This window comes from Priapulus caudatus, unplaced genomic scaffold (genome assembly GCF_000485595.1).
Source record: "Priapulus caudatus unplaced genomic scaffold, Priapulus_caudatus-5.0.1 Scaffold325, whole genome shotgun sequence".
Classification (NCBI taxonomy): Eukaryota; Metazoa; Priapulida; class Priapulimorpha; order Priapulimorphida; family Priapulidae; genus Priapulus; species Priapulus caudatus.
The window spans coordinates 80847-106365 of record NW_014577386.1 but is presented as its reverse complement, the minus strand read 5'-3'; the positions used below and the strand labels follow the sequence as shown (position 1 = coordinate 106365).

Below are 25519 nucleotides of genomic sequence, written 5' to 3'. Positions count from 1 at the left end.
CGCCGTCGGCTCATCGCGGCGCGGGGTCGGCTTCTGACGAAGAGGCGGAGATGCGTTGTTAACCTGGGTTTTTTTGTTGCCGGGTGCGATCCTCTTGAAAGTACTACACCTACGAGTAAACGTACTGGGAGAGATGAGATGGACAGCTGTCAGGCTGTGCACAGACGTTGGTCCAGCAGCGCAGTCACGCTACGAGATAAACGGAGAACAGGTCAAAGTATGTGGATGAATTCATTATGCGCTACTGTTATTCACGTCTAACGTTTAAACCAGCACTTCGACAATCCTGAAACCCGATGAACGGTTTTCGGCAATGTTAACTTTGTGGATTGCCCACCACGGCAGCTATTGTTGCATGTTTGCGTAGTTTTTTATATTTTGGTTTCAAACATTTCACACTCATCAACCTTGCACATGTTTCACTATGTATGGAGCACACTATATAGTCTACGTGGATGTTTAATGCTGAAAGGGTGACTAGTTTATTATATAAGTAGGTACATTACACATATATGGCTCTCACACTTGCTTTACTACATATGGCTAGGAAAATTTATGTAATTTCATAATTATGGCTGGAATGCTGCTTTAACATGTTTAACCAAGAGCCAAGTAAAAACAAATCATTTTACAACGACATCATTGCTTTTGCCATTTTGGTTGTAAATAAATTTGTTAACATTACAGCCGAGGTTTAGCAGGATCATAACATCCATCGGATGGAGGGGGCTCTAATAGCAAAAGCAGTTGCCGCGAGATGGCGCGTGCAAGTGTCATCAATAATCAAAGATGGCATCACCCTTCGTGCGTGATAACCTCACTCCATTGAGTTGCTGAAATCCAAGTATATTCAGGCAGGCGAGAATTTCGCTCAGCTGTGAGTTAACACATCTGCATTGCAGGTTGCCAGTGCGGTGAGCCATCAATAATTATGATTAGAATAGTGCCAGTTCACCCCCATGCATGCGTAATGGGCTGCCACCATGTTTTTGCCTACCCACGCGAGCATTGAGGGTTCATTACAGTGTGCTAATACAGGGTGCTACTCAGGGTGCTAATACATACTGCTTTAGAAAATAATATGATTTAGGGAGCGTAAACCTTGTTCAACAAACATTTGCCTTTGCAATTGAACTGTGCAACTGTAGCCTCATCCGACACTTACTCTTCGCATGTCAGCAGAAAGTACATTTCATGGTCCTTTCAATAAAGCCATAAAAATGCTAGGTCACCGCTGAAACAAAAAAGTTGTTCAATCGCTCCGTCAGACCATGTCCTCAGAAAATGTCTAAAATCTGCCCTGTGCCCCATTGACCTTTGACCTCCAATTTCGGCACAGTGATGGCTTTTCCTACCTACATAGACTATGTCAGATGAGCTAATAAATATAAGATACAATAATGTTAAGGGGGGCTTATGTCGGGCTGGCGAGCCGACTTGACTGGAAGCAACTGGATTTCGAGCAACTGGAAGCGATCGGCAGCAACTAGTTGTGTCCAGTTGCCCACTGTTCTATTCCGAGCAACTAGTGGCGGCCAGTCGCAGGCAGTCGCGTCGCAGTCGACCAACCTAAGCACTGCAGTCGCAGTGAATTGCAGCCAGTTGCTTCCAGTCGAGTCGGCTCGCAAGCCCATTATAAGCTCCCCTTTACCTTGCTCTAGTACTATAGCCCGCGTACAGTGACTGCCGCAGGGCTATAGAACATCTTGAACTAGATTTCGCAGCTGCACCAGCTCCCCAAAGTTCCCACGTAAAATCGCTTACAAAATGCAAAATGATCGGGCTTTTTAACACTTATCTATCTATGTGGACATCTCACCCATCTTTTTGAACACTTTCCACAACTTTACACCATGTATTTATGCATTTAAATGCATAAATACATGGTGTAAAGTTGTGGAAATTGTTCAAAAAGATAGGTAAGATGTCCACGTAGATACAGGCTTTCAGATTTGAAAAGTACAGGACTACTAATGACTCCCCTAGGACACCATAGGTGGTCTTTTCACGCTCCATAATCACACCCTTAAGAGGCATGATGGAGAGCTCCAATAAAAAATCACACCCTTAAGAGGCATGATGGAGAGCTCCAATAAAAAATCACACCCTTAAGAGGCATGATGGAGAGCTCCACTAAAAATCACACCCTTAAAAGGGCTCTCCATCATGCCTCTTGGAGTGTGATGATGGAATCATGACCAATCCTCAGTCTAGAGTGAAATCCAAAACGAAAATTGGGATGTCATGTCAATCTACTGATTATCATTCATCTTCACCTTCATTCATTCAATGGCTTCGTCATGATTACATTCTTTTCATCCAAGAACCCAACACTAGCACACAGATTAATAAAAGAGTTGATCAGATGTAAAAATAAACTTGTTATATTTATTCTGATCTTCATCCTTAGAGACTAGTCTAATCCATGTACCTGAATATTTCAGCACAAAATATCATCACAATCCATCAACAACTAGCCAAATTACTTGTACGTAGTAGCCACGTATGTAGCCCCTCTAGCCCTACGACTGTTTCACGTTGGCAGAAAACCACTTCTCGCCACGTATAGTGGAAAACGAGCAGGTAACTTGTGGCTACCGTGTAGGTACCTGTATTTGGATGCTGTTGTCTAGTTGTATAAACCAGAGGGTAGTAACCTGTACCTCTGTCATACATTCAGTTACTTTAACTTACTTACACACCACAAATTGTTGTGTGTCGCTAACCTTTGTAATAATTGTGACAGGTGGCATTGCCAGTATTACTAGTAGTACTAAGGGACTTTTGGTGCTTGATATTTCAACCACTTTTATGAGGCGCGATGATGCACGCACCACGGCACAATTTGGGGTGCGCAGTGGGCACAATTTGGGGTGCGCAGTGGGCACAATTTGGGGTGCGCGGTGGAGCGCGATCGCGCGCGATCGCGCCCCCTAAAAATGAAAGCCTTTAGATAGATGCGTTAAAAAGCCCGAACATTTTGCGTTTTGTAAGCGATTTTTCGTGGGAACTTTGGGGAGCTGGTGCAGCTGTGAAATCTAGTTCAAGATGTTCTATATCCCTGCAGCAGTCACTGTACGCAAGCTATAGTACTAGAGCTACCCTTTACCAAACAGGGTAGGGTTAAATCCGTATGAAAACTGAATTCACGTAAGTTTGCTGGAGCACCACAAACAATGCTAACTCTAGTACTATAGCCCCTTGTTTCTATACTTGTTCTACTGCCACAGGCCTGCCTGCAATGTCCCTGTAATGCCATGGCAACAAGAGATATATATCATTATATGGTACAAGAGCAGCAGCTACACAAACAAACAGTTATGTCATGACTTTTCTGTAAGCATCCTTTGTGTAACGGGTTTGTTAACTCGTGAGTGCCTGTGCTGCACAGTCTACAGTAACCTTCCTCCCCTGAACTTGCCGCGTGAACATCGCAATTAAAACAAAGTAACTATTTATTTGTACATTGTATTTGTATCACAGTGTCAGTAGTCAAGCCTAATTCAGATTGAAAGCGCGATAATCAAAGAATGATTTGCCACATGAATGATGAAGCATGTGCAACGCGTGTAAGGATCGATTATAAAATGAAGGTTTACACCAGAATACATTTAATACAGTACCAAAATATAAATTACTATGCTTTGTTATGACAATATTTACCAAAATATTTCAATAAGTATAGTTTACGATGACGCCGATTACTGCTTCATTGCCGATACTAGCGCCATCACTTGGCAGAATAGGAAACTTTTATGCGTCCATCGCCATCGTTCCTAATAGCAAATGCGATGTAGAAACGCACTGATTTGTACGTTATTAATATTATATTTTGTCTGTATGTGTGCTATCTTTCTATTCAATAGTACAGATAAAATGATCGAGTGCACTTATTACTAAAGCTACAAAATTAAAGAAACTGTTCAAAAAGTGGAAAAAAGCATCAAAATACATGGGAGTAGAAACATACACACCACTTACTTATTTAAATGCACACACAGACATGCCAATTCAACGCTAACAGCATCCAGATAGGGCCTAGATAGGGGCCCGATTCTACCGAGAAAAAAATATTATTTTGCTAAAATTATGTATTTAAAATAGAAAATAGGTATCCGAACATAGATATATATATATGTTAAGATTCCATCAGTAGACCTGACTTACGAAATAGGAAGAAGACCGTGCATGTAAGATCCCGCTGCATATATCAGTCAGTACCCTACACAATCTGGCTAAGCTACTAGTGTGTTAGCGCATGCGCAATATCTCACCAGAGGAGACAGCATAGATTTATGTAAAATATTGTTATCAGTAGACCTGTATTTATAATTAGGAGAATGCCCTATCCTGTAGGGAGCAAAACTCCTACTGCATCCGCTCCTGTCCTTCCTCTTGCCTCACTTGTCACTCGCTCAGCCTCCCTCTTCTTCTACCTTCCCGGTCAGATTTCCTCAGTCTCCCACCCCTCTCTCTCAGCAAGCTATATTATGCAGTATTCTTCAGTCTGCACTGCACGCCTAAAGCGGTGCTCGCGCATGCGCAGTATCTCCCGAGAAGAATGATATTTTAGGGAAATTATGCATTTAAAATAAAGAGCAGGTATCCTAGCATAGATTTATATGATAACATGCCATCAGTAGACCTCGCTTAAGAAATAGGAAAAAGACATTGCATGTAAGGTGCCTGCTGCATATAACAGTCAGTACACAATCTCGCTATTTTAGTGTGTTAGCGCATGCGCAATATCTCACCAGAGGAGTGATATTTTGTGATGAATATACATTTAATATGGTTAGGGGGTGTATCCGCATAGATTTATGTAATAAATCGTTAACAGTATACCTGTGTTTATAATTAGGAGAGCGCCCTAGCCTGTAGGGAGGAAAAACTCCTATTGCATCCCCGCCCGTCCTGCCCCTTGCCTCCCTTGTCCCTCGCCAAGCCTACATCTTCTTCTACAGCTCTCAGCTATCTTCCCTACCGCATTTCCTCAGTCTATCACCCCTCTCTCTCTCTTTCAGCAAGCTATAGTAAGCAGTATTCTTCAGTCCGCACTGCACGCATAAAACGGTGCTCGCGCATGCGCAGCATCGTTCGAGAAGAATGATATTTTGGGAAAATTATGCATTTAAAATAATGAGTAGGTATGCTAGCATAGATTTATATGATAACATGCTATCAGTTACCCTCTCTTAAGAAATAAGAAGAAGACCGTGAATGTATGGTCACCGCTGCATACACCAGTTATTGCACAATCTGGCTATGTTAGTGTGTTAGCGCATGCGCAATATTTCAACAGAGGAGTGATATTTTGTGATGAATTTGCATTTAATACGGTTAGGGGGTATCTCAGCATAGAATTATGGAATAAACCGTTATCAGTAGACATGTGTTTATAATTAGGAGAGCGCCCTAGCCTGTAGGGAGCAAAACTACTACTGCATCCCCGCCCGTCCTTCCCCTTGCCTCCATTGTCGCTCGCTCATTCTACATCTTCTTCTATCGCCCTCAGTTATCTTCCCTGTCGCATTTTCTTAGTCTACCACCCCCTCTCTCTTTCAGCATGCTATATTAAGCAGTATTCTTCAGTCCGCACTGCAGGCCTACAGCGGTTATCGCGCATGCGCAGCATCACTCGAGAAGAATGATATTTTGGGAGAATTATGCATTTAAAATAAAGGGTAGGTATGCTAGCATAGATTTATATGATAACATGTCATCAGTAGACCTCAATTAAGAAATAAGAAGAAGATCGTGCAGATATTGTCCCCGCTGCATATACCAGTCATTACACAATCTGGCTACGTTAATGTGTTAGCGCATGCGCAATATCTCACCAGAGAAGTGATATTTTGTGATGAATATGCATTTAATATGGTTAGGGGGTATCTCAGCATAGATTTATGTAATAAATTGTTATCAGCTAGTATACCTGTGTTTATAATTACGAGAGCACCCTAGCATGTAGGGAGCAAAACTCCCACTGCATCCCCGCCCGTCCTTTCCCTTGATTCCCTTGACCCTCGCTCAGCCTACATCTTCTTCTACCGCCCTCAGTTATCTGGCCTGTCGCATTTCCTCAGTCTCCCACCCCTCTCTCTTTCAGCAAGCTATATTAAGCAGTATTATTCAGTCCGCACTGCACGCCTAAAACGGTGCTCGCGCATGTGCAGCATCGATCGAGAAAAATGATATTTTGTGAAAATTGTGCATTTAAAATGAAGAGCAGGTATCCTAGCATAGATTTATATGATAACATGCCATCAGTAGACCTCTATTACGAAATAGGAAGAGGAACTTGCATGTAAGGTTTCTGCTACATATCAGTCAGTACACAATCTGGCGACGTTAGTGTGTTAGCGCATGCACAATATCTCACCAAAGGAGTAATATTTTGTAATGAATATGCATTTAATATGGTTAGAGGGTATCTCAGCATAGATTTATGTAATAAATTGTTATCAGTAGACATGTGTTTATAGTTAGGAGAGCGCCCTAGCCTGTAGGGAGCAAAACTCCTACTGCATCCCCTACCATCTTTCCCCTTGCCTCTCTTGTCCCTCGCCCAGCCTACATCTTCTCCTACCGCCCTCGCTATATTCTCTGTCGCATTTCCTCAGTCTCCCAGCTCTCGCTTTCTCTCTCTCTCTCTCTCTCTCTCTCTCTCTCTCTCTCTCTCTCTCTCTCTTCTCTCTCTCTCTCTCTCTCTCTCTCTCTCTCTCTTCTCTCTCTCTCTCTCTCTCTCTTCTCTCTCTCTCTCTCTCTCTCTCTCTCTCTCTCTCTCTCTCTCTCTCTCTCTCTCTCTCTCTCTCTCAGAAAGCTATATTGAGCAGTATTATTTAGTCCGAACTGCACGCCTAAAACGGTGCTCGCGCATGCGCAGTATGTCTCGAAAAATTGATATTTTGGGAAAATTATGCATTTAAAATAAAGAGCAGGTATCCTAGCATAGATTTATATAATAACATGCCATCAGTAGACCTCTCTTTATGAAATAGGAAGAGGAACTTGCATGTACGGTGTCTGCTGCATATATCGGTCAGTACACAATCTGGCTACGTTGGTGTGTTAGCGCCTGCGCAATATCTCACCAAAGGAGGCATATTTTGTAATGAATATGCATTTAATATGGTTAAGGGGTATCTCAGCATAGATTAATGTAATAAATCGTTATTAGTAGACCTGTGTTTATAATTAGGCGAGCGCCCTAGCCTGTAGGGAGCAAAACTCCTACTGCATCCCCTACCATCCTTCGCCTTGTTTCTCTTGTCCTTCGCTCAGCCTACATCTTCTTCTTATCGCCCTCAGCTATCTGCCCTGCCGCATTTCCTTAGTCTCTCCCCCCCCCTCTCTCTCTCTCTCTCTCTTTCTCTCTCAGCAAGCTATATTAAGCAGTATTCTTCAGTCCGCACTGCACGCCTAAAACGGTGCCCGCGCATGCGCAGTATCTCTCGACACGAATGATATTTTGGGAAGATTATGCATTTAAAATAAAGAGCAGGTATTCTAGCATATATTTGTATGATAACAGGCCATTAGTAGACCTCCCTTAAAAAATAGGAAGAAGACCTTGCATGTAAGGTGCGTGCTGCATATACCAGTCGGTACACGATCAGGCCACGTTAGTGTGTTAGCGCATGCGCAATATCTCACCAGAGGAGTGATATTTTGGTATTAATATACATTTAATATGGTTAGGAGGTATCTCCGCATAGATTTATGTAATAAATTGTTATCAGTAGACCTGTGTTTATAATTAGAATAGCGCCCTAGCCTGTAGGGTGTAAAACTCATACTTCATCCCCTCCTATCCTTTCCCTTGCCTCATTTGTCACTCGCTCATCCTCGTTCTTCTTCTACCGCCCCGCAACTATATTTCCTGCCGCCTTTCCTCCGCCTCATATCCCTCTCCCAGAACGCTATATTATTCAATTTCTTCAGTCCGTACTGCACGCCTGAAACGGTGCTCACGCAGACCCGCACGCACTCACGCACACACACGCAGACCCCCCACGCACTCACGCACACACACGCAGACCCGCACGCACACACACGCAGACCCGCACGCACACACACGCACGCACTCACGCAGACCCGCACGCACTCACGCAGACCCGCACGCACTCACGCACACACACGCAGACTCGCACACGCACGCACTCACGTGCACGCACTCACGTGCACGCACTCACGCACACACACACACACACACACACACACACACACACACACACACACACACACACACTAATGTCATAAACTAAGATTAAATTTAAATGAATGATACAAATAATAAAACTACCCCGGCCTCTTACTCAGCCTAATCTTATCCGAGATGTATGTCTTGAAATCGTGAAAAAGCCCGCCCAGCATATGTGAAAATAAATAAACGTCGAATAGAAACGCCGCCCAATCCATAAAACATATGTACGCAACAATATTTTCTTAAATTTAATTGTTCTGAATAATATGCTTAATTGAAAGTAAAGGAAGCCGCACCCATTTCCTTATAGGTATCGAATACCTCTTGGCATTCTAGAGCCCAGTATGTCTATTATGTAGCTTATCGTCATATTGCCGTACATCTAATATGACAAAATAATCATTATCGTAATATCATATAAGGAGCCGGATCGTATGTTATTTAAGAATTTGTGGAAGTGCCTTGGCCTCGTGACCAACAAAAGTCGCTATATAGATAGAGGTATACATACGTAAGCAAAATAATGCAGTATAAATCAAACGGCGAACTCTGTGTTATATATTGACATCCTTTTGTTTATATGTATATTTGTGACGATAGACACTGGTTGGTTACCGCACTTCAGGGGCCCGTTGTCGTTATGAGTTCATAAGTCTAACATGGCGTGACTTTTGAGGTGAAGTGTCATGCAAATGTCATGCCATTTCATACGTTTGGTAGTCATAACTGCTTGTGTTTCTGAAAATGGGCCCTCAAAGTAAATTACACCAATGACAATCGGTCGCAGGGCTTCTCGACTACTGGACATCCGATCCAGTCGATAATTCGGATGCCGCGAATAGTAGTTACACGCATATTCACAGAAATACATATATATCAAGGAGGAAGGTACCACCCATGCAAATATTACCAATTATAAACATAATGAACAAAATGATTTCACCTAGACCCAGCAAACAATACACTGAACTGAAAAAAACGAAACCGTTATCCATTCTCATTTACCGCTGCTATGAAGAAAATAAACATTCCAAACAAACTGACCAAGGCATGCCATAATTAAGTAGCCTTTTTAGTGTAGGTGGAAAATCAAGTGGCTAACGCATAAAATAGACAAGATTATCAATAAACTCAAAGGAACAGGCGAACAATGACATAGGAAACCACCTACACACCAGCCATATTTCATCTATACACGACTGGGCCAAACCAACAAACACCAAAAAATAAGTCAAATATTTCACCTTAATTCCGCAATGAGTTTGATGCAAAAAACAACACTATACAGCATCCTTGGTAGGATAAGAGCCTTCCTAAAAAACCGTTCTAACATACGTGGCATCCATAGCAAACCTGCGAAGGTACAGCAAGTGAAAGCTCACACGGTATTGTTCTGGAGCCAATGTGTATATACAAAGACTTATGTCATCACCTCACAGATACGTCTGTTCGCTCACTGCAACATATAGTGTATATAGCGAGGTCAAGTCTTCCGACTTCAAGACAGTCCAACAAGACAGATCAATTTCTCCAGGACGACGCCAACAAACTCTCCACATGGGTCAATGCCTTGCAAATCACCTTTAATATGTCATCTTATATCAATCACAAAAGCGATACCACATTTTCAATTACAACATGTCTAGCCATGAAGGGGAAATCTCTACTAGCCCAGTAAACATGTGTGAAATTTAACCTGATCGCATTTTCCCTCCTGAGGTAGTCATGAGAGCCCAAGCATAAAATTTATGACAAGATCATAAATTTTGGATGCCGATTTTAATCAGTGATAAGAAATGGGAAATATTTATACTGAAGTGGCCACTTTCTCCCAATCTTTTCTTTACAGAAATTATTCTCATCTTTGCTGCTATCAATATTTCAGTGGTAACTACGAGATATACATTTATCTTGTAGGGTATATATACCTTAAAATTATTATATAGAAATTAACGTGCACGAAAGAAATAGCAATACTGTAACTTGATTTGTTGTCGTTAATAGACAAATTAAATACGCTACAGAAATCCATCTTGTTATTTGGTTCACTATTACACAAATATTAGCAATTTAGAACTAAATATTTCTTTTGGAACTTCACTACCATGTGGTGTGGTTGTGTATTTTTAACTAAATATATATAATAGCGTTGGTAATCACAGATCCAAATAAACTCATAACAGTGAACGACTGGTGATCACAAAGTAACCACCCTCACCATTACGAGCTAATTAAGCTTGCCCTGCACGTAGGCACCTTCCCGTAGAGTTTATAACTCCAGCTCTCTCTCTCTCACTCACTCTGTGTTTTACCCTCCCCTAATCTCTCTTTCGCTCTCTCTCTCTCTCTCTGCGTCGTCACTTTTGTGCAAGATGTGCGTGTCACTGCACCCGTGGTTGAATCGTCACACTGGTGAGCTGGAACCACTCTGTGCAGCCTAGCAAAACAAAACCATATGACTCGATAAGGTGGGCGTCTGGATACGGACGGCAGCGTCTGACACGCATCCGTTCATTATGGATACATGCCGAGAAATGATTAGCGTAATGGCAAGTAACACACTAATTTCAGACACTGTTCGCCTACCTGTCTCTTGCTGAGAATGGAAGATATGTCAACTTCTTTTCCAGACTGCAGGTTCTGAATCACTCCCTACAACAGTAAACGTGCTTTTTTAGGACTTTTTCACTATAAAGATACTAGCTACCATAACTATTGAAAGAATTGCCCCGAGAGTATCGTGTTAAGGAGGTACTACTGTGGCACTGCGCAGTGCGGTCCAGTAGCTGGCCACTCGACCGTACCCTTGTAATGGCCGATAGTGTCGTGGGTGAGTTTACGTCTGCTTGCTGGATCTGCAGCAGTATCTTCTTCAGCTTGTCTTCCGTCAACGTACTGACATCAGCGGCTGAAAGATTAAGACAATGAAACCTGACAAGTGAAGTGAAGAAAAGGCAAGCGAATGATCACGTAGATTACTCTGATCCATTGAGTGTTTACACCATGATGCACGTGTGAAGTTGCGATGGGAATCAGTGCGAATTTCATAATCGATGATCGGTTACACCCAAAAGATGATAATCGATTATAATTGATCACACAGTGGGACAATCACTAGTGTGAAGGCTTACCTCGTTTCTTGTTAAGATATGGATGATTCAGTAAATCAGCGATGGATGCTCTCTTCTTTGGGTCCCTGTCGAGACATTTCTGAAATCCATCCATTCGATATTTAGCAACAAAATTACGAGTGTATACACTTAGGGAAACCTTAAACATATGACTATAACTGAATAATATATATATATAACAAGTGCCGCATAGCGACAGCGCTCATCTAACGTCTACTGCGGTGACTCTGTGGTGGAGTGGTGGGATTCTAGTAAACCCTGTTAGTCCCAAATGTGTTCACATACACGCCGAAATAGTGGAATGCACAGAGATGGTATCAGGAACCTTCTCAAAAGAATGTTCGTTGGGATCGTTATGAAAGTTGCCACGAGATGGCGCGTACGTTTAAGTGTCTTCAGATTAAAGATGGAAGCTCCCATCATTCGTAGTAGCAACAACTATTTGCAAGACAGAATAGGTAAGCACTCATCCATTTACCTACGCAAGCCTACAGGCTGCAAATAGAGAGCTGCCACCTGCAACCAATTAACGCAGGCAAAAACTGCCCCAACACATGCACTGGCAGCAGCATACGTTACATGTAACATACTGACACTACAGAATGCCATATAAATTATACGATTTAAGGAGCATAAACCTTCTTTAACCAAATTTAGCTTTTGAAATTTCACTGTGACATTGTAGCCTCATACATCCAGGCATGTATAGATTCTACTAGCAAACCCGGCAGTCAAATTCTTTCTAACAGACAGTCAACAAATCCATGTTTAACCCTCCTCTTGAGGGTCAAAAGGTTATCTGACACTTACTCTTCGCATGTCAGCTGAAAGTAGATTTCATGGTCCTTTCAATAATGCCATAAAAATGCTAGGTCACCGCTGAAACAAAAAAGTTTTTCAATCGCTCCGTCAGACCATGTCCTCAGAAAATGTCTAAAATCTGCCCTGTGCCCATTAACCTTTGACCTGTGACCTCCAATTTCTGCACAGTGATGGCTTTTCCTACCATGATGCTATACACCGACTATCACGAGCCTAGGTCGAGCCGTTTAGATTTGTGCCGCAATTCTGCATTTTCTCCCTATACCTTAAGTTAAGGAGTGAATGTTCCCCCTTCTTTTACACCTCTTGACCTTTGACCTTTGACCCCCAGCTTCGACAGCCCAACTCGTTTTGACGATCCCCCCAATGTGCCGAATATCGTGACCGTACGTCAAGCGGTTAAGATTTGTGCCCAACTGTTGACGGACGACCGGACGACCGGACGGACGGACGGACGGACGGACGGACGATCAAGCGATTCTACAAGCTGCATCTGACTATGTCAGATGAGCTAAAAAGGCTTGAAATGGGAGGCAGGCTACAGATGCTTTTAAATACTCACATCATGTTAACATAACTTACTAGTACTGCACATGACAACAAGAACAACATATCTTAATAAATTAACATCACCACTTGCGTAGCCATGCATGATGACACATACATCCATTGAATCGTTCCAACAATGATGGATGTTTTAAATATGCCCCAAAATAAAAATTCAGCCAGAAGAAATATTCCAGTGACATCCATCATTACCACTCTCGTACCTATCATCCCTAATAACGCCAAGCAACCCAGACAGAATTTAACTAGCAGCCAATGACAGCCGCACCTACCTTCAGCGTGTCTACAAGTTCGGGTTCCCCACAGTCGGGGTACTTGATGTCGTAAGCCGGGTTTATGATGGCCTGCAGCTTTGCTATCTGGTTCGTGATGTGCTGGAAGGGAGTCTTCCCATACGCCATGTTGTAGAGGATGCATCCCAGCGACCACACGTCCGCCTTCACTCCGACCTGCACGAAGACCATAGCAAATGTGAAGACGAGATAAAAACGTTAGCACGTGAGGCTAGAAACCTCGCTGCGATTCAGGAAAGGGGAATACAGGGTTATGGCTGAAAACCCAGTATTAATGCAAAATGCAGGGGTTCAGGTAAAAACCTGGTTTAGATTCAGGATACAGGGAGGGGAGGTACAACGATACTGCTAAAAAGATGGTTTCAGTGCAGCACACTGGGCTATGTAAGCAATGGCTAACGTTGATGCTCTCTGAAAGATCCCTCGATAGTTAAACGGTGACTTGGTGAGATGACAAGTGCGTGAGCATACCTTGTAGATGTGTTTCTTGTTCCCACCGGCCTCATATTGGAATGGATCCGATGTATCCTGGATGGCCTCAGGACTCATATAATTTAGTGTTCCCATCTAGATTAAAAAATAGTCGAAAGTTTAAGGTTACATTTTGATTCGCTCTTCGATTCCCCATTTTAATCCACATGAAATAAATATAAACTTTAAATTTTGACAAAATTTCAAACCTAATTTTAATATCTTATTTAGTATTATCAGATCTCATATACTGTCCTCGTTCATTTGTTCAAACCTTCTTTTGTTGCTCATCACTACTTTGTTGCTCATCACCAATTACAATGCAGTATTTTTTTGCAGCCATGCATGTAACAAATATGTGTGTGTCACACACTCAAATGTACAGGCACAGGCACACGCACACACGCACGCACGCATGCACACACACACACACACACGCACACACACACAAATATATATTAGTATAAGTACCTGATAATCCTTGGTGATGCTTGTCTTGTCCTTCTGAATGGCATTTGCAATCCCAAAATCGATCAGTTTCAATTCACCTCTCACAATGAGGAAGTTGGCTGGCTTCAGATCAGAGTGGACAATCCCTGAACAATTACAAAAACAACAATTATATCTAATTCCTACTAAATATCATTTACGATGAATAATTATCAAAACATCTGTACTAGATTTAATTAATTGTAACATAACAATTTCCTCGTGGCACAATCTTTTCACAACATAAAGAAGGACATTAACAAAGCAAAACTGCAGCTCAATGTAGCTCTAGCTTATATAGCTGTCACTGCAATTATGTAACGCAGTGAAGTTATAGATAGATAAACAGGCACATCGCTTAAAAGACACGTCTTCATAAAACAATCCTTACGGACGTTGTTATTGGGGGGAAGGTACGCTGTACTTAGTACACAAGAAGTGGTTGCTGCAGTTTGCACCAACATCTCACAGCAGTGGAGTGACGAACGCCCGACCCAACCGCTTTGTAAATGATGGTCGCACATTTGAGCTGACTTTAGCCATGCAACGAGACGGTAGGTGGCAGTAGCTAGAGATGCGGTTGCGCTCACTGTCGTGCGCACGCGGCCACGACTTCCGACGGCAGCGAAAGTGACGCGCGTTCGGCAGCGTACCTTCTTTGTGTATGATCGCGACGCACTTGAGCATCTCGGCCCAATAGTACATGCGCATCTCGTGCGTGTTCTGTCCCGTCTTGTTGCGACTGCGCAGCCACACGGCGAGATCGGTGTCACCGGACTCCATCAGCAGATAAAGGCACTTCTGCTGCTTGTTGTACTCACTACCCACGAACAGATACAAGTAGAGTGTCACGAAGCATGCACACAGGAGCCAGCTCACATGAGGCAAGAAGCCAAGGTTGCAGATCGTAAAAGTCGAAGAATAACGAAACCTATCTTGGCATTGCGGTAATTCCTGATTTCAGTTATGCTCGAGCCATTACACCCATGTTTGACTTGTTGACGAATTGTGATAAAATCAAAAGAGTGTAATTGCAAACAAGTTCAGTAAAGAAAGGTAAAAATCTAGCGAGTGTTTTTGCAGAAAATAAAAACGAACAAAAGCGGGCACACGTGTGAAAATGTTGTTCTTTTAAACCTGAATGCCAGTTAGAGCATATACTCTTGAGTCATCAGATCTGGGCAGGTGGGAACTCGCTCCGTACATAGCAAGTATTCTCTGTATGCTTTCGCGACAAAGCACAAACTGTGACTTTGTGACTTACTAGTCGTGAAGCTTGATGACCTTTCCACTGTACTCCAGCCTGCGCAGTAGTGTTATCTCATTCTCATACGACTTAATAGTCACATCATCAGCGCCATCTAGGTCTACACATTTGACAGCCAAATAGCGCTTCTTCTCACTGTCTAGCACTTGGTACACCTGTAAAAATTACCAGATTCGTTTATGCCATTGATTGTAATATGATTTATCTTATAGATTTAGTTACACATCTGGGATGTTGTGTTAGCCTTTTTCTCATATAATCTTAGACAGACCTCACTTTCTGCTTCATCACTGTTACTTTAATCCAATAACAATAGAATTATGAAATCAAATCAAACTAGCAGAACAACGAGAAATAAATAAACTTAATATTTTCGAAGATGTAATTTCTGTGACCAATTCAATTGAAATTTTAACGAAACAACAAACGTAAATGGGCCAAACTTGCCCAAACCAGAGTGAAGCTGCGAAACATGAAAAAAACATGTTGATATGAAAAAACCGATGCCACTGAAGCAGTGCGCTTCTCTTGCAGCACGTGTCATCCTACCTTGCTGGACCCTCCCTTGCCGAGCAGTGTGAAGACAATGTAGGACTTCCCATTGATCGTGATGATGTCCTTACCCAGGTCCCGAATCAGAGATGAGGCGGCCGCATGCTGAGTGGCCGACGTCGCCGTCTGCTCCCTACGCACAACAAAAGAACGTGCCAAAACAATCGATTATATTATTATTATTACATTATGTTATTTATTATGTTATCATTATAATTATTATTATTATTTACAAATGCTTACCATCTGTCCCAATAAAAGTAACGACCTTGCAGCCAGAAAAGGTACACAACATTTCATAGCACACCAGTTATAACCAGTTCATCAGAATAAAATGAAGAAAATTCTGTGAACCATAAAGAAATGGCGCTTACGTTGTCGGTGTCGGACAAGCTGTAGCCGGAACTACAGTCATTTTAACCCCATTGTGGATGACCTGGAATGGCTGACTGCTAAGCTGCAGACTGGATGAAACATCCTGGCCGCTGAACGTGGTTGCTGACACCGACACTGCCATGTAACAAACAGACAATTACAACAAAAGGCAGCGGGTTGATGATTCCAAGAGCTATTAACGCAAAATGAGTAAAGCAAAAGTTATCTCCTTCCCTAGAATGCATACTGCGATATTGACTAATCTAACTCACCATTTGACATACTACCAGTAGAACCCTGTGCCAGTAGCTGCGGGGTAGACTTCTGACCACCAGTGTGGTTGTCTTGCTGACTCACAGGTTCTGGTCTAATAAGGGCAGTCTTTGCAGACATGCCCGGGAGTAGATTATGATGGCTGACTGCAGTTCTGCTACGGATGCTGCTTGTATGTCCTGCGCGTAGGGCTGGTGGATATATGCCGCGGTTGCCATGGCTGCGCATTGCGGATGCAGCAATTTCGCCTCCGCCTTCAAACAGTAAATCCATCCGGGCACGAGAGTCCGTATGTTTAGCCGACAAATCCCTGGAAGCTTCGGATAACTCCCTGACAGGCTCTGCCCAGGTCGTAGCAATTGGAGTCGCCTCATTCCCACGCTCGCTTCTTCTCTCCACACGCACATTTTCTTTGTCGCGGTTGCCAGCGGCGATCGCAGGCGTCAGCGATGTACTCGACACTCTGCCCAGAGAAGGCATGCTCTTTTGTCTCGATAATGGCCCCACCGCGTCAACGCCGCGACACGTAAATAAGCCGAGGTCGCCACTACTCTTCTCCGCTGGCGTCCGCGTGTGTGACGAGGCACTGCCTGACGGCACCACGCTGTAACTGACAGTCTTTCTCACAGCATGCGGCTTGCCATCCGACGGCATTGCGTATTTGTCTCTTGACAGTGCCGCGTCTCTCCCGTTGCTCAATTCCGACAGCGGTTGTCTGTTCACCTTACCGGCCTTTCGTTCGCTGAACTCTCCTGCAGCTTTCAAGGCAGAGCTCACGTGGGATTCGCCGGCAGGCATGACCTTGTGAACGCTGTTCACAAACTTGTGGTTTTTCGTCGGCGTCGCTGGAGGAGTTTTCACTTGACCTCCTCTAGAAGGTGAAGCGAGTTTCGAATTAATGTCGCTGCTTTTGTCTACGGACTGGTACATTTCTTCTCTCTGCTGTTGATTAAAGTCATGACTTTCTAGGTGTGCAGTGCCGAAAACATCACGTGATGCGCCTGGAGCGCTGACATCACAGTGTGGCATGGGTGTGATCTTTTTAACAGCAACGAAAGCAGAATTCGACCCAGTAAAAGATGGTTGCAGTGGTCTATGTAGGTGGTTTGCAGGAGCATCTTTGCTGCTGCTCATGTCTTCTGGCTTTACAGCAACGGACCTTGATGCTGCCTTGAGGTCTGCAGTCTCATTTACAGGTGCTGAGACAGCACTCTTCATAAAGGGGAAGCGTCGATCAAAAGAGTAGATACTTAGTGAATCTGCAGCAATAAAAGGCATAAATTTGGGTCATCCCATGTAACAGAAGGATTGTGGAGTATGGTGACCACATTTTACAAACGTGTCCAGAGGTTTCCCTAGGAATTTCGTCAGGCATGTTGTTTATGGATGGATGGGAGGAGAGGGTCTGGGAGGGGGTTTCCAATACATTTTTTTTTTAAAGATTAATGACATACTTCTTTTCTGGACACTTTAGTTTTACCTACTAAACAACAAAATATTTATTTTTTAACATACATAGGAGGAACATACATATTAGAAAACACAGCTAGAAATTAAGGCACGTCGATTACGTAATTAAAAATTAAGGCACGTGAAAGGGTTAACGCGATTTCAGGCAATTCAAACCTGACATGCGTTAAAGACCTCCGAAGCACCTTGCTGTGTGTTGAATGAGTCCAGACATTTAATACACACAGCTAAATCACAGCTAATAGATAACACACTCATAATAAGCCAACCAAGCATCATTTTACTTAGGATCTTGTGAACATAGTTGCAACGCCGATCACTTACTCGTATTCCCTGTCTTCTCTGCGTCTTCCAGTGAGTGCAGGCTGGCCTGGGAACCAGTATCGCTATCATCACTGTCATCAAGCTCATGTAGATCCGAATAGACAACACGGCGCGGCATGCCTACGTAGTTTCCACGCCTATGAAATGCACAGTTACAAGTTATGAAAAAGAAAAGCTATTAAAAGGCTAATTCATTTATACCAGTGGTTCGCAGTCTTCGACGATTAGGCGGATGGACCCGTGGTCCAGGCCACCAAAATCTCTCATTGCGATCCGTAAATTAATCAAGCGTTAAATGGATGACGATTCGCCGACATAGAGTCCACCATATTTTTTTCTACACCATACTAAGTATTTAAATATTTATCACAGTATTTTATGAGACTACTTACTGTACACATAACACGTTGTTATAACTTTGTTTCAGTCGCTAACCAAACGTCATAGGTATTCTTTACTGTTATCATAGCGTTGGCTGTAGGAAGGTAATGGCTGATAAATGTTTTGATAAGGAGTCCTTTACTGTTATCATGCGTGTAGTAGAAGGTATGGTAATGTTTGATTAAGTATCCTTACTCCGTTATCATAGCAGGTTTGTAGAAAGGCTATGTGATAAATGTTTGATAATGTATCCTGGATCTGTTATTCTATAGCAGTGTGTAGAATGTATTGTGATAGATATGTTTTTGATAAGTATCCGTACTGTTATCATCAGCAGTTTGTAGAAGGGTATGCTGTTAAATGTTTGATCAAGGTATCCTTACTGGTTGTGCATTAGCAGTTTGCTTTAGAGGGCGTATCGTGGTATCAATGTTGGGTAGATAAGTAGCCTTATCTGTATCATTAGGCCCAGGTTTTATAGAAGGTATGTGATAATGTTTGTTAAGTATCCATTGACTGTTATCATAGCATTTTAGAATGGCTATATGTGATAAATGTTTTGATAAGTATCCTGTACTGTTATCATAGCGTTTATAGAAGGTATGTGATAAATTTTTGATAAGTATCCTTACCTGTTATCATTCAGCAGTGTGTAAGTTGTAGAAGGTAGTTGTGTAAATTTTGATAAGTATCCTTACTGTAGTCATAGCAGGTTTGTAGAAGGTATGTGATAATGTTTGATAGTTATCGCTTACTGTTATCATAAGCAGTTTGTAGAAGGTATGTGAGTAAATGGTCTTGATAAGTATCCTTACTGTTAATCATGCAGTTTTTGCCTTAGAAGGTATGTGTGTACTCTCACTGACGACTAAGCCACAGATTTGTTGTTCTATTTGCAGCTTCTATTGTGTGTTGGTGTGTGGGGAATGATGTGAATGTATATATTGTGATAGGTATTTATTACTAGTATTCATGCAGTGTTTTGAGAAAGGTTATTAGTAAGGTAAGAATCCAACAATGATATTACTGTTTTGTTCTTTATTGTCAAAAAGTGTCAAAATAAGGTATATGGCTCCAGACGTAAGATTAGTCCGCGTCCATGTAAATTTTGCTGGCTGGTGCCGACCGAAGGCCAGTGGATTTAGAAATTTCATTTCAGTGAAGCGACGTGAGTCGGTTTGTCTGCATGCAGTATTTACTGTGATAACTGTATCAGAGACAAGCGGTGGAACCACAACTGCCTGCGTTGCACTATATAAACATCATTTGTATAAAGGGGGTTATTAGTGATAGATAAAGTCAATGGCCCTGAGCAAGTCTATTGTTTTGTTTCGGTATTTAGGGTTCTGTCCAATACAACAAAGGTCGATTTGTTGCCAATTCACGCAGGAACTCTTAGAATATTAACAAAATTCATAACAAGAGCCGCAGAGCGTCACTGGGCTCATCGTCATTGGTGCTGTTGCCTACGGTTATAACGTTAACATTTAAGTCATGACGTAGTACACCTGTGTTGAAGGAGATATGCAGATACGCCAGTTGCTCTCACACATCATTCAGCACTTCTGCATTAACTCTTGCGTCAGTACCTCCAAATCCCATTTGGTTGATACAAATCGCACGTGCCTGAAAACTCCCTGTTTCTATGGTGCATTGTGACCCTATACCCTAAGACCCTATTAAAAAAAAAAAATAATTGTTTGTAAAAGTTGTTGTTAATAAAATTGTGTAAATAATTTTAATAAATGTCATGTAAATGATCTTTTTAATTGGAGAAGATAATAGTTTTAAATGGATAAAATAGAAAAATACAGTAAAACAGGTAAATATAAAAAAATCTGATGGGATTCGGATCCAATGACCTGTAAGCCACTAATCCTGTTGCTGTAGCCGGTTGGGCGCTACCGAGCATTATTGCGCGTTTCCGATTGATGATGTTCCATGAAATATGAGAACCTGTGACATTATTGGAGGCAGCTTCAGGAATCTGCATGTTTAACCCTCCTCTTGAGGGACAAAAGATTATCAGACACTTACTCCTTCGCACGTTCAGTGGAAAACACACTTTCATTGGTCCGTTTCAACTAAAGCCATAAAAATGCGTAGGTCCACCGCTAGAAACAAAAAAGTTTTTCAATCGCTCCGTCAGACCATGTCCTCAGAAAATGTCTAAAATCTGCCCTGGTGCCCATTGACCTTTGACCTGTGACCTCCAATTTCGGCACAGTGATGGCTTTTCCTACCATGATGCTATACACCGACTATCACAAGCCTAGGTCGAGCCGTTTAGATTTGTGCCGCAATTCTGCATTTCCTCCCTATACCTTAAGTTAAGGAGGAAATGTTCCCCCTTCTTTTACACCTCTTGACCTTTGACCCCCAGCTTCGACATCCCAATTCGTTTTGACGACCCCCCACCCTACGTCCCGAATATTGTGACCATAAGTCGAGCGGTTAAGATTTGTGCCCAACTGTTGACGCATGCACGGACGCACGCACGCTCATGTGATTTTACAAGCTGCATCTGACTACGTCAGATGAGCTAATAAAAAGAACAACGATGTAATTCCTGTCTGTTCATACATTGGTTATGCTAGAGCTAACATATTTTTAAAATGATCTATGAAATGGTACTTAGCAACATTAGTTTGCGTTAGAATTGAAGAACAAACACACATGAATTACACTATCATAAAAGAAACTGAGAAACGAATTATGAGCATACCCCGGGTACCCCTTCTTTGTAGATGAAGTTGGCAATTTGTTTCGATAAGAGTTCTTGTACAACATTTGTTGATACGTCAAGCCACCCGTGTCACCATCTTCTGTGCTAGCAGAACTACTTGTCGATGATTTAGACTGATGACTGCAAAATACAACAAAGAGATTTTGTTCGAGCTAATTCCACTAACAGATTTAGGATATTATGCATTATACTCTCCGTCAAGTTGAGTGAAGACTAAGACGGCTTAGCATGTCGGTCAAGACGGCATGGCAGTGATGTTTGTAATGATGTCACAGCATAGCAGTTTGCTAGTTTTATTCAATTGTTCCACCACATCTTGGTTATACTTATAAGCTAGTGGCGTATAAGCTGAATAACATCCCAAATGTGCTATTTTAAATACGTTAATTTTCAGTATTTAAACTAATAGTCATGTATTTACTATGAAAAGGGCAAATAATAACGTCCCCATTTATATAGCGTACTTGAAACTTCTGTATGAAGACATGGTCCTGATGGATTAGACCATGGGCTGCCTGCCACAGACTGGTGGCTCACATAGACAATATTTGTCTGCTATGTTTGTGTTATACGGCTAATCACTGTGACTGTGCTGCAAAAATAATCAACTACATTATCAATAATCAATATCAATATAATTATAATGTGACAATATTAATTCCACACATTATCATATTTAATAATAATAACGCAGTGGCTGGAGGTACGGTAGCCGTCGTTCGTTGAAGCCTCTTTTTGGCGTTAGGGTTAGGGTTAGGTTTAGGGTTAGGGTTCTAGCTCATCTAAACTCTCAAATCGTGAATTTATTTCCCAATTAAGGCGTTATTTCGAAATTTGGCGCCCCCGCTGCCATCTTTGTCTCGTTAAGTATGAAAGCGAATGGACTCCCGTACCTGTAGCCTCGAGACATTAAGATACGGCTACCGTACCCGTAGCCTCAAGATATTAAGATACGGCTACCGTACCCGTAGCCACTGCCTAATACTAATTAATATTGAAGACAAAATTAAAAATGATTATTTTCATATGAATCAGCCAAGCTATGAATCTAACTCTGTAGAGAGAGGATCATCATGTCTCTGTTGGTTTACCATTGTATCACTATCACAGTATCACTATTGCTGATAGGGTCTATGTCCTCCAGGGTACTGCCGGAACGTACACTTGGTACGGTCCGGTATACCGGAACCTACCCTGGTACTAAATACTACTAATAGTAGTACTATCGGTTCAAGGATAGAGAACATGGGTACGGTACCAATAAAACCAATGTCATTTACATCAATATAAATATAATATTATATCAATATAATAGGTTAGGGTTATGGTTAGAGTTATTGTTAGGGTTAGGTTTAGGGTTAGGGTTAGAATTAGGGTTAGGGTTAGGCACATTGGTTTTACAGGACCCATGTTCTCTATCCTTGGGCCGTACTATCTAGTAATAGTAATATACCGGACCGTACCTCGCCTACTTCACTAACGAGTCTAGAGAGTCGCCTACGCCTACTCCCTAACCCTAACACTAACCATATCAGCTAAATAGTTACCAGGGTACGTTCCGGCAGTACCCTGGGGGACATAGACCCTATCAGTATCACTATCAATCAGCCTGGTTAAAAATCGTGACACATTTAGTGTGATTTACTGTGTAAAAAGTGTTTGGTAAATTGTAGTCTGTACCCATCAACCACTAACTTCTAGTCATAAATGGTTATTGATACTGATTGTTCAAATAGTACATAAAAATACATGTGGTGCAAGTGCAATATTACCAATATTATTCATGAAAATTGTTAATTTGGAAGAGACAAAAACATCAACTACTGCAAAAATCAAATCAAGGCGCTCAATATTTTACAGAGTATACTGCCATCTGGTGGTTAAATAATTTTACATTGTGCTTTGTCCATTCATTTGCTGATAGTTTTTCATTGTCTTAATTATGCGAAATAAAATCTATAATTAAAAATAATCAAAATAAAATACAAAATTATATCTACAATTTTGTGTATAATAGTATTAATACGGTTGCAGTCCAGACTATCGTCATCGCCATAAAATGTTTACAAAAATAAACATCTATGCAATATTATAGTTTTAACTGTGCTGTCGTGTTATCATCAAAAATGCTAGCACACAGTACTCAGATATAGCAGATAATTTTTATCAAACAATGACATTTTTATAAATTGTGACATTAATTTTAGATTCAGTTTAGTCTTTCCTTCCGCGATATCACCAGAGCATATCACCCATAGATATCACCACTGCGAGAGGAAAAGTAGGGGGCCTAGACTGATACTCGCTCCCACCTCGATTACTCACCCAACGAGTAACTAAGCCGAGAGGTCGGACAGAGTACCAGTCTAGAGAAAAGGTCGGAGCGCTCCCTTTCGGCGAAACCGTTTACGTCATTTCCAAGGACGCTTTGAAATTTTGTACGAGTAATCAACGCCTCTCCGAAACATTGGTTAATCATGTTACGAAACGTGATAACAAAACTTTCACAGCCGGCAAGGTCCCTCATCCAACAGAATATTTCACGTGGAGCGGCAGGTAAAACTAGTTTTATATAATAAGAAGTCATTGACCGACTGTTCGCCGTCACACGTGACACAGGCACTTGGAGCGTTTCAATAAAATATAAAGCCTTAAAAAGGCTATCAAAAGCTAAATAAATACGAAATCTATTTACTACAAAACTTCAAAAGTCTTAATGTTTCTATACTCTCTTTCACCTATTATTGTCGACAATTTCCTGTAAATGCCGTCCAAATGCTCATCTGCAACAAACGCTGGTTGCCGCTGCACGCGCTGACGCAGGTAGGAAAGCGCGGCGCAAATCCACTTTAGGCACCTTATGTATCACGAAGTGATGCACAGATTTCTGTGTATCATCAACTGATGCACAGACTTTCCGTATATCAAGGAATGATGCAAAAACCCTAACCCTAACCCTAACCCTAAGTCATAAAGTATAACCTTACTCCTTAGGTATCACGAAGTGTGTTAGGGTTAGGGTTAGGGTTGGGCTTAGGGTTAGGGTTAGGGTTAGGGTTTTTGCATCATTCCTTGATATACGGAAATTCTGTGCATCAGTTGATGATACACAGAAATCTTTGCATCACTTCGTGATACCTAAGGTGCCTAAAGTGGATTTGCACCAGAAAGCGCACTTGAAGTTGACTTGAAGTTGAAGCGTTTCAATAAAATATAATGCTAAATAAATACGAAATCTATTTACTACCAAATTCTTAATGTTTCTATACTCTCTTTCACCTAGTATTAACTATTATTGCCGACAGTTTCCTGTAAATTCCGTACAAATTATGTCGTGCCATGCATATATGTGTAATGTATAGAGACAGGGTGGAACAAATGCTGTTGATATATAACATCATTTGTATAACATGAGGGGTTATTAGTGATAGATAAAAGTCAATGTGAGAAAGATCTATTGTTTTGTTTGGTATTTAGGGTCTTCAATAAAACAAAGGTCATTGTTGCAATTCACAGGAACTCTTGAGAACTATTAAAGAAAATTCAAACAAGAGCCGCAGAGCGTCTGGGCTCATCTGAGGTCTGTTGCTACGGTTATAAACGTAACATTTAAGTCATGCGTAGTGACACCTTTGTTGAAGGAGATATGCAGATACGCAGTTGCGTACACATCATTTCAGCAACCTTCTGCATTCTGCATACCTCCCAAATCCCATTGGTTGATACAAATCGCGTGCCTGAAACTCCTGTTTTATGGTGCATTGTGACCCTAACCCTAACCCTATTAAAAAAAAAAAAATTTAATTGTTGTAAAAATTTGTTGTTGTTATAAAATTGTTGTAAATAATTTAATAAATCATGTAAATATTTCCTTAATTGGAAAGAAATAGTTAAATGGATAAAAATAGAAAAATACAGAAAACAGGTAAATAATAAAAAATCTGATGGGATTCGATGCAATGACCTTTAAGCCATAATCCTGTGCTGTAGCCGTTGGGCTACCGAGGCATATTGGGTTTCCAGATTATGGATGTTCCATGAATATGAGAACACTGTGACATTATTGAGGCAGTTCAGGAATCCATGTTTAACCCTCCTCTTGAGGGACAAAAGATTATCAGACACTTACTCTTCGCACGTCAGTGGAAACAC

General features: G+C 41.6%; 2 protein-coding genes across 2 annotated transcripts in view; one reads left to right on the top strand and one right to left on the bottom strand.

Moving 5' to 3' along the window:
• Nucleotides 1-8760: 8760 nt before the first annotated feature.
• LOC106809065 (probable serine/threonine-protein kinase mkcC) lies at nucleotides 8761-23223 on the bottom strand. The gene is made up of 16 exons (XM_014812008.1): nucleotides 23140-23223; nucleotides 21832-21959; nucleotides 21347-21487; nucleotides 18241-18377; nucleotides 16446-17705; nucleotides 16173-16308; nucleotides 15796-15931; nucleotides 15244-15401; nucleotides 14633-14799; nucleotides 13962-14086; nucleotides 13491-13586; nucleotides 12999-13175; nucleotides 11338-11416; nucleotides 11011-11114; nucleotides 10793-10858; nucleotides 8761-10643 (listed from the first exon to the last, which is right to left on the bottom strand). The coding sequence occupies exons 2-16, from the start codon at nucleotides 21852-21854 to the stop codon at nucleotides 10611-10613; spliced, it is 2838 nt and encodes a 945-aa protein (XP_014667494.1). The 5' UTR covers nucleotides 21855-21959; nucleotides 23140-23223; the 3' UTR covers nucleotides 8761-10610.
• Nucleotides 23224-23724: 501 nt separating this feature from the next.
• Nucleotides 23725-25519, top strand: part of LOC106809068 (cytochrome c oxidase subunit 5A, mitochondrial-like) — a 15847-nt gene continuing 14052 nt past the window's right edge. The window contains exon 1 of the mRNA XM_014812010.1: nucleotides 23725-23923. Within this exon, the coding sequence (XP_014667496.1) occupies nucleotides 23845-23923 (79 nt within the window). The 5' untranslated portion in view covers nucleotides 23725-23844. The remainder of the gene's footprint in view (nucleotides 23924-25519) is intronic.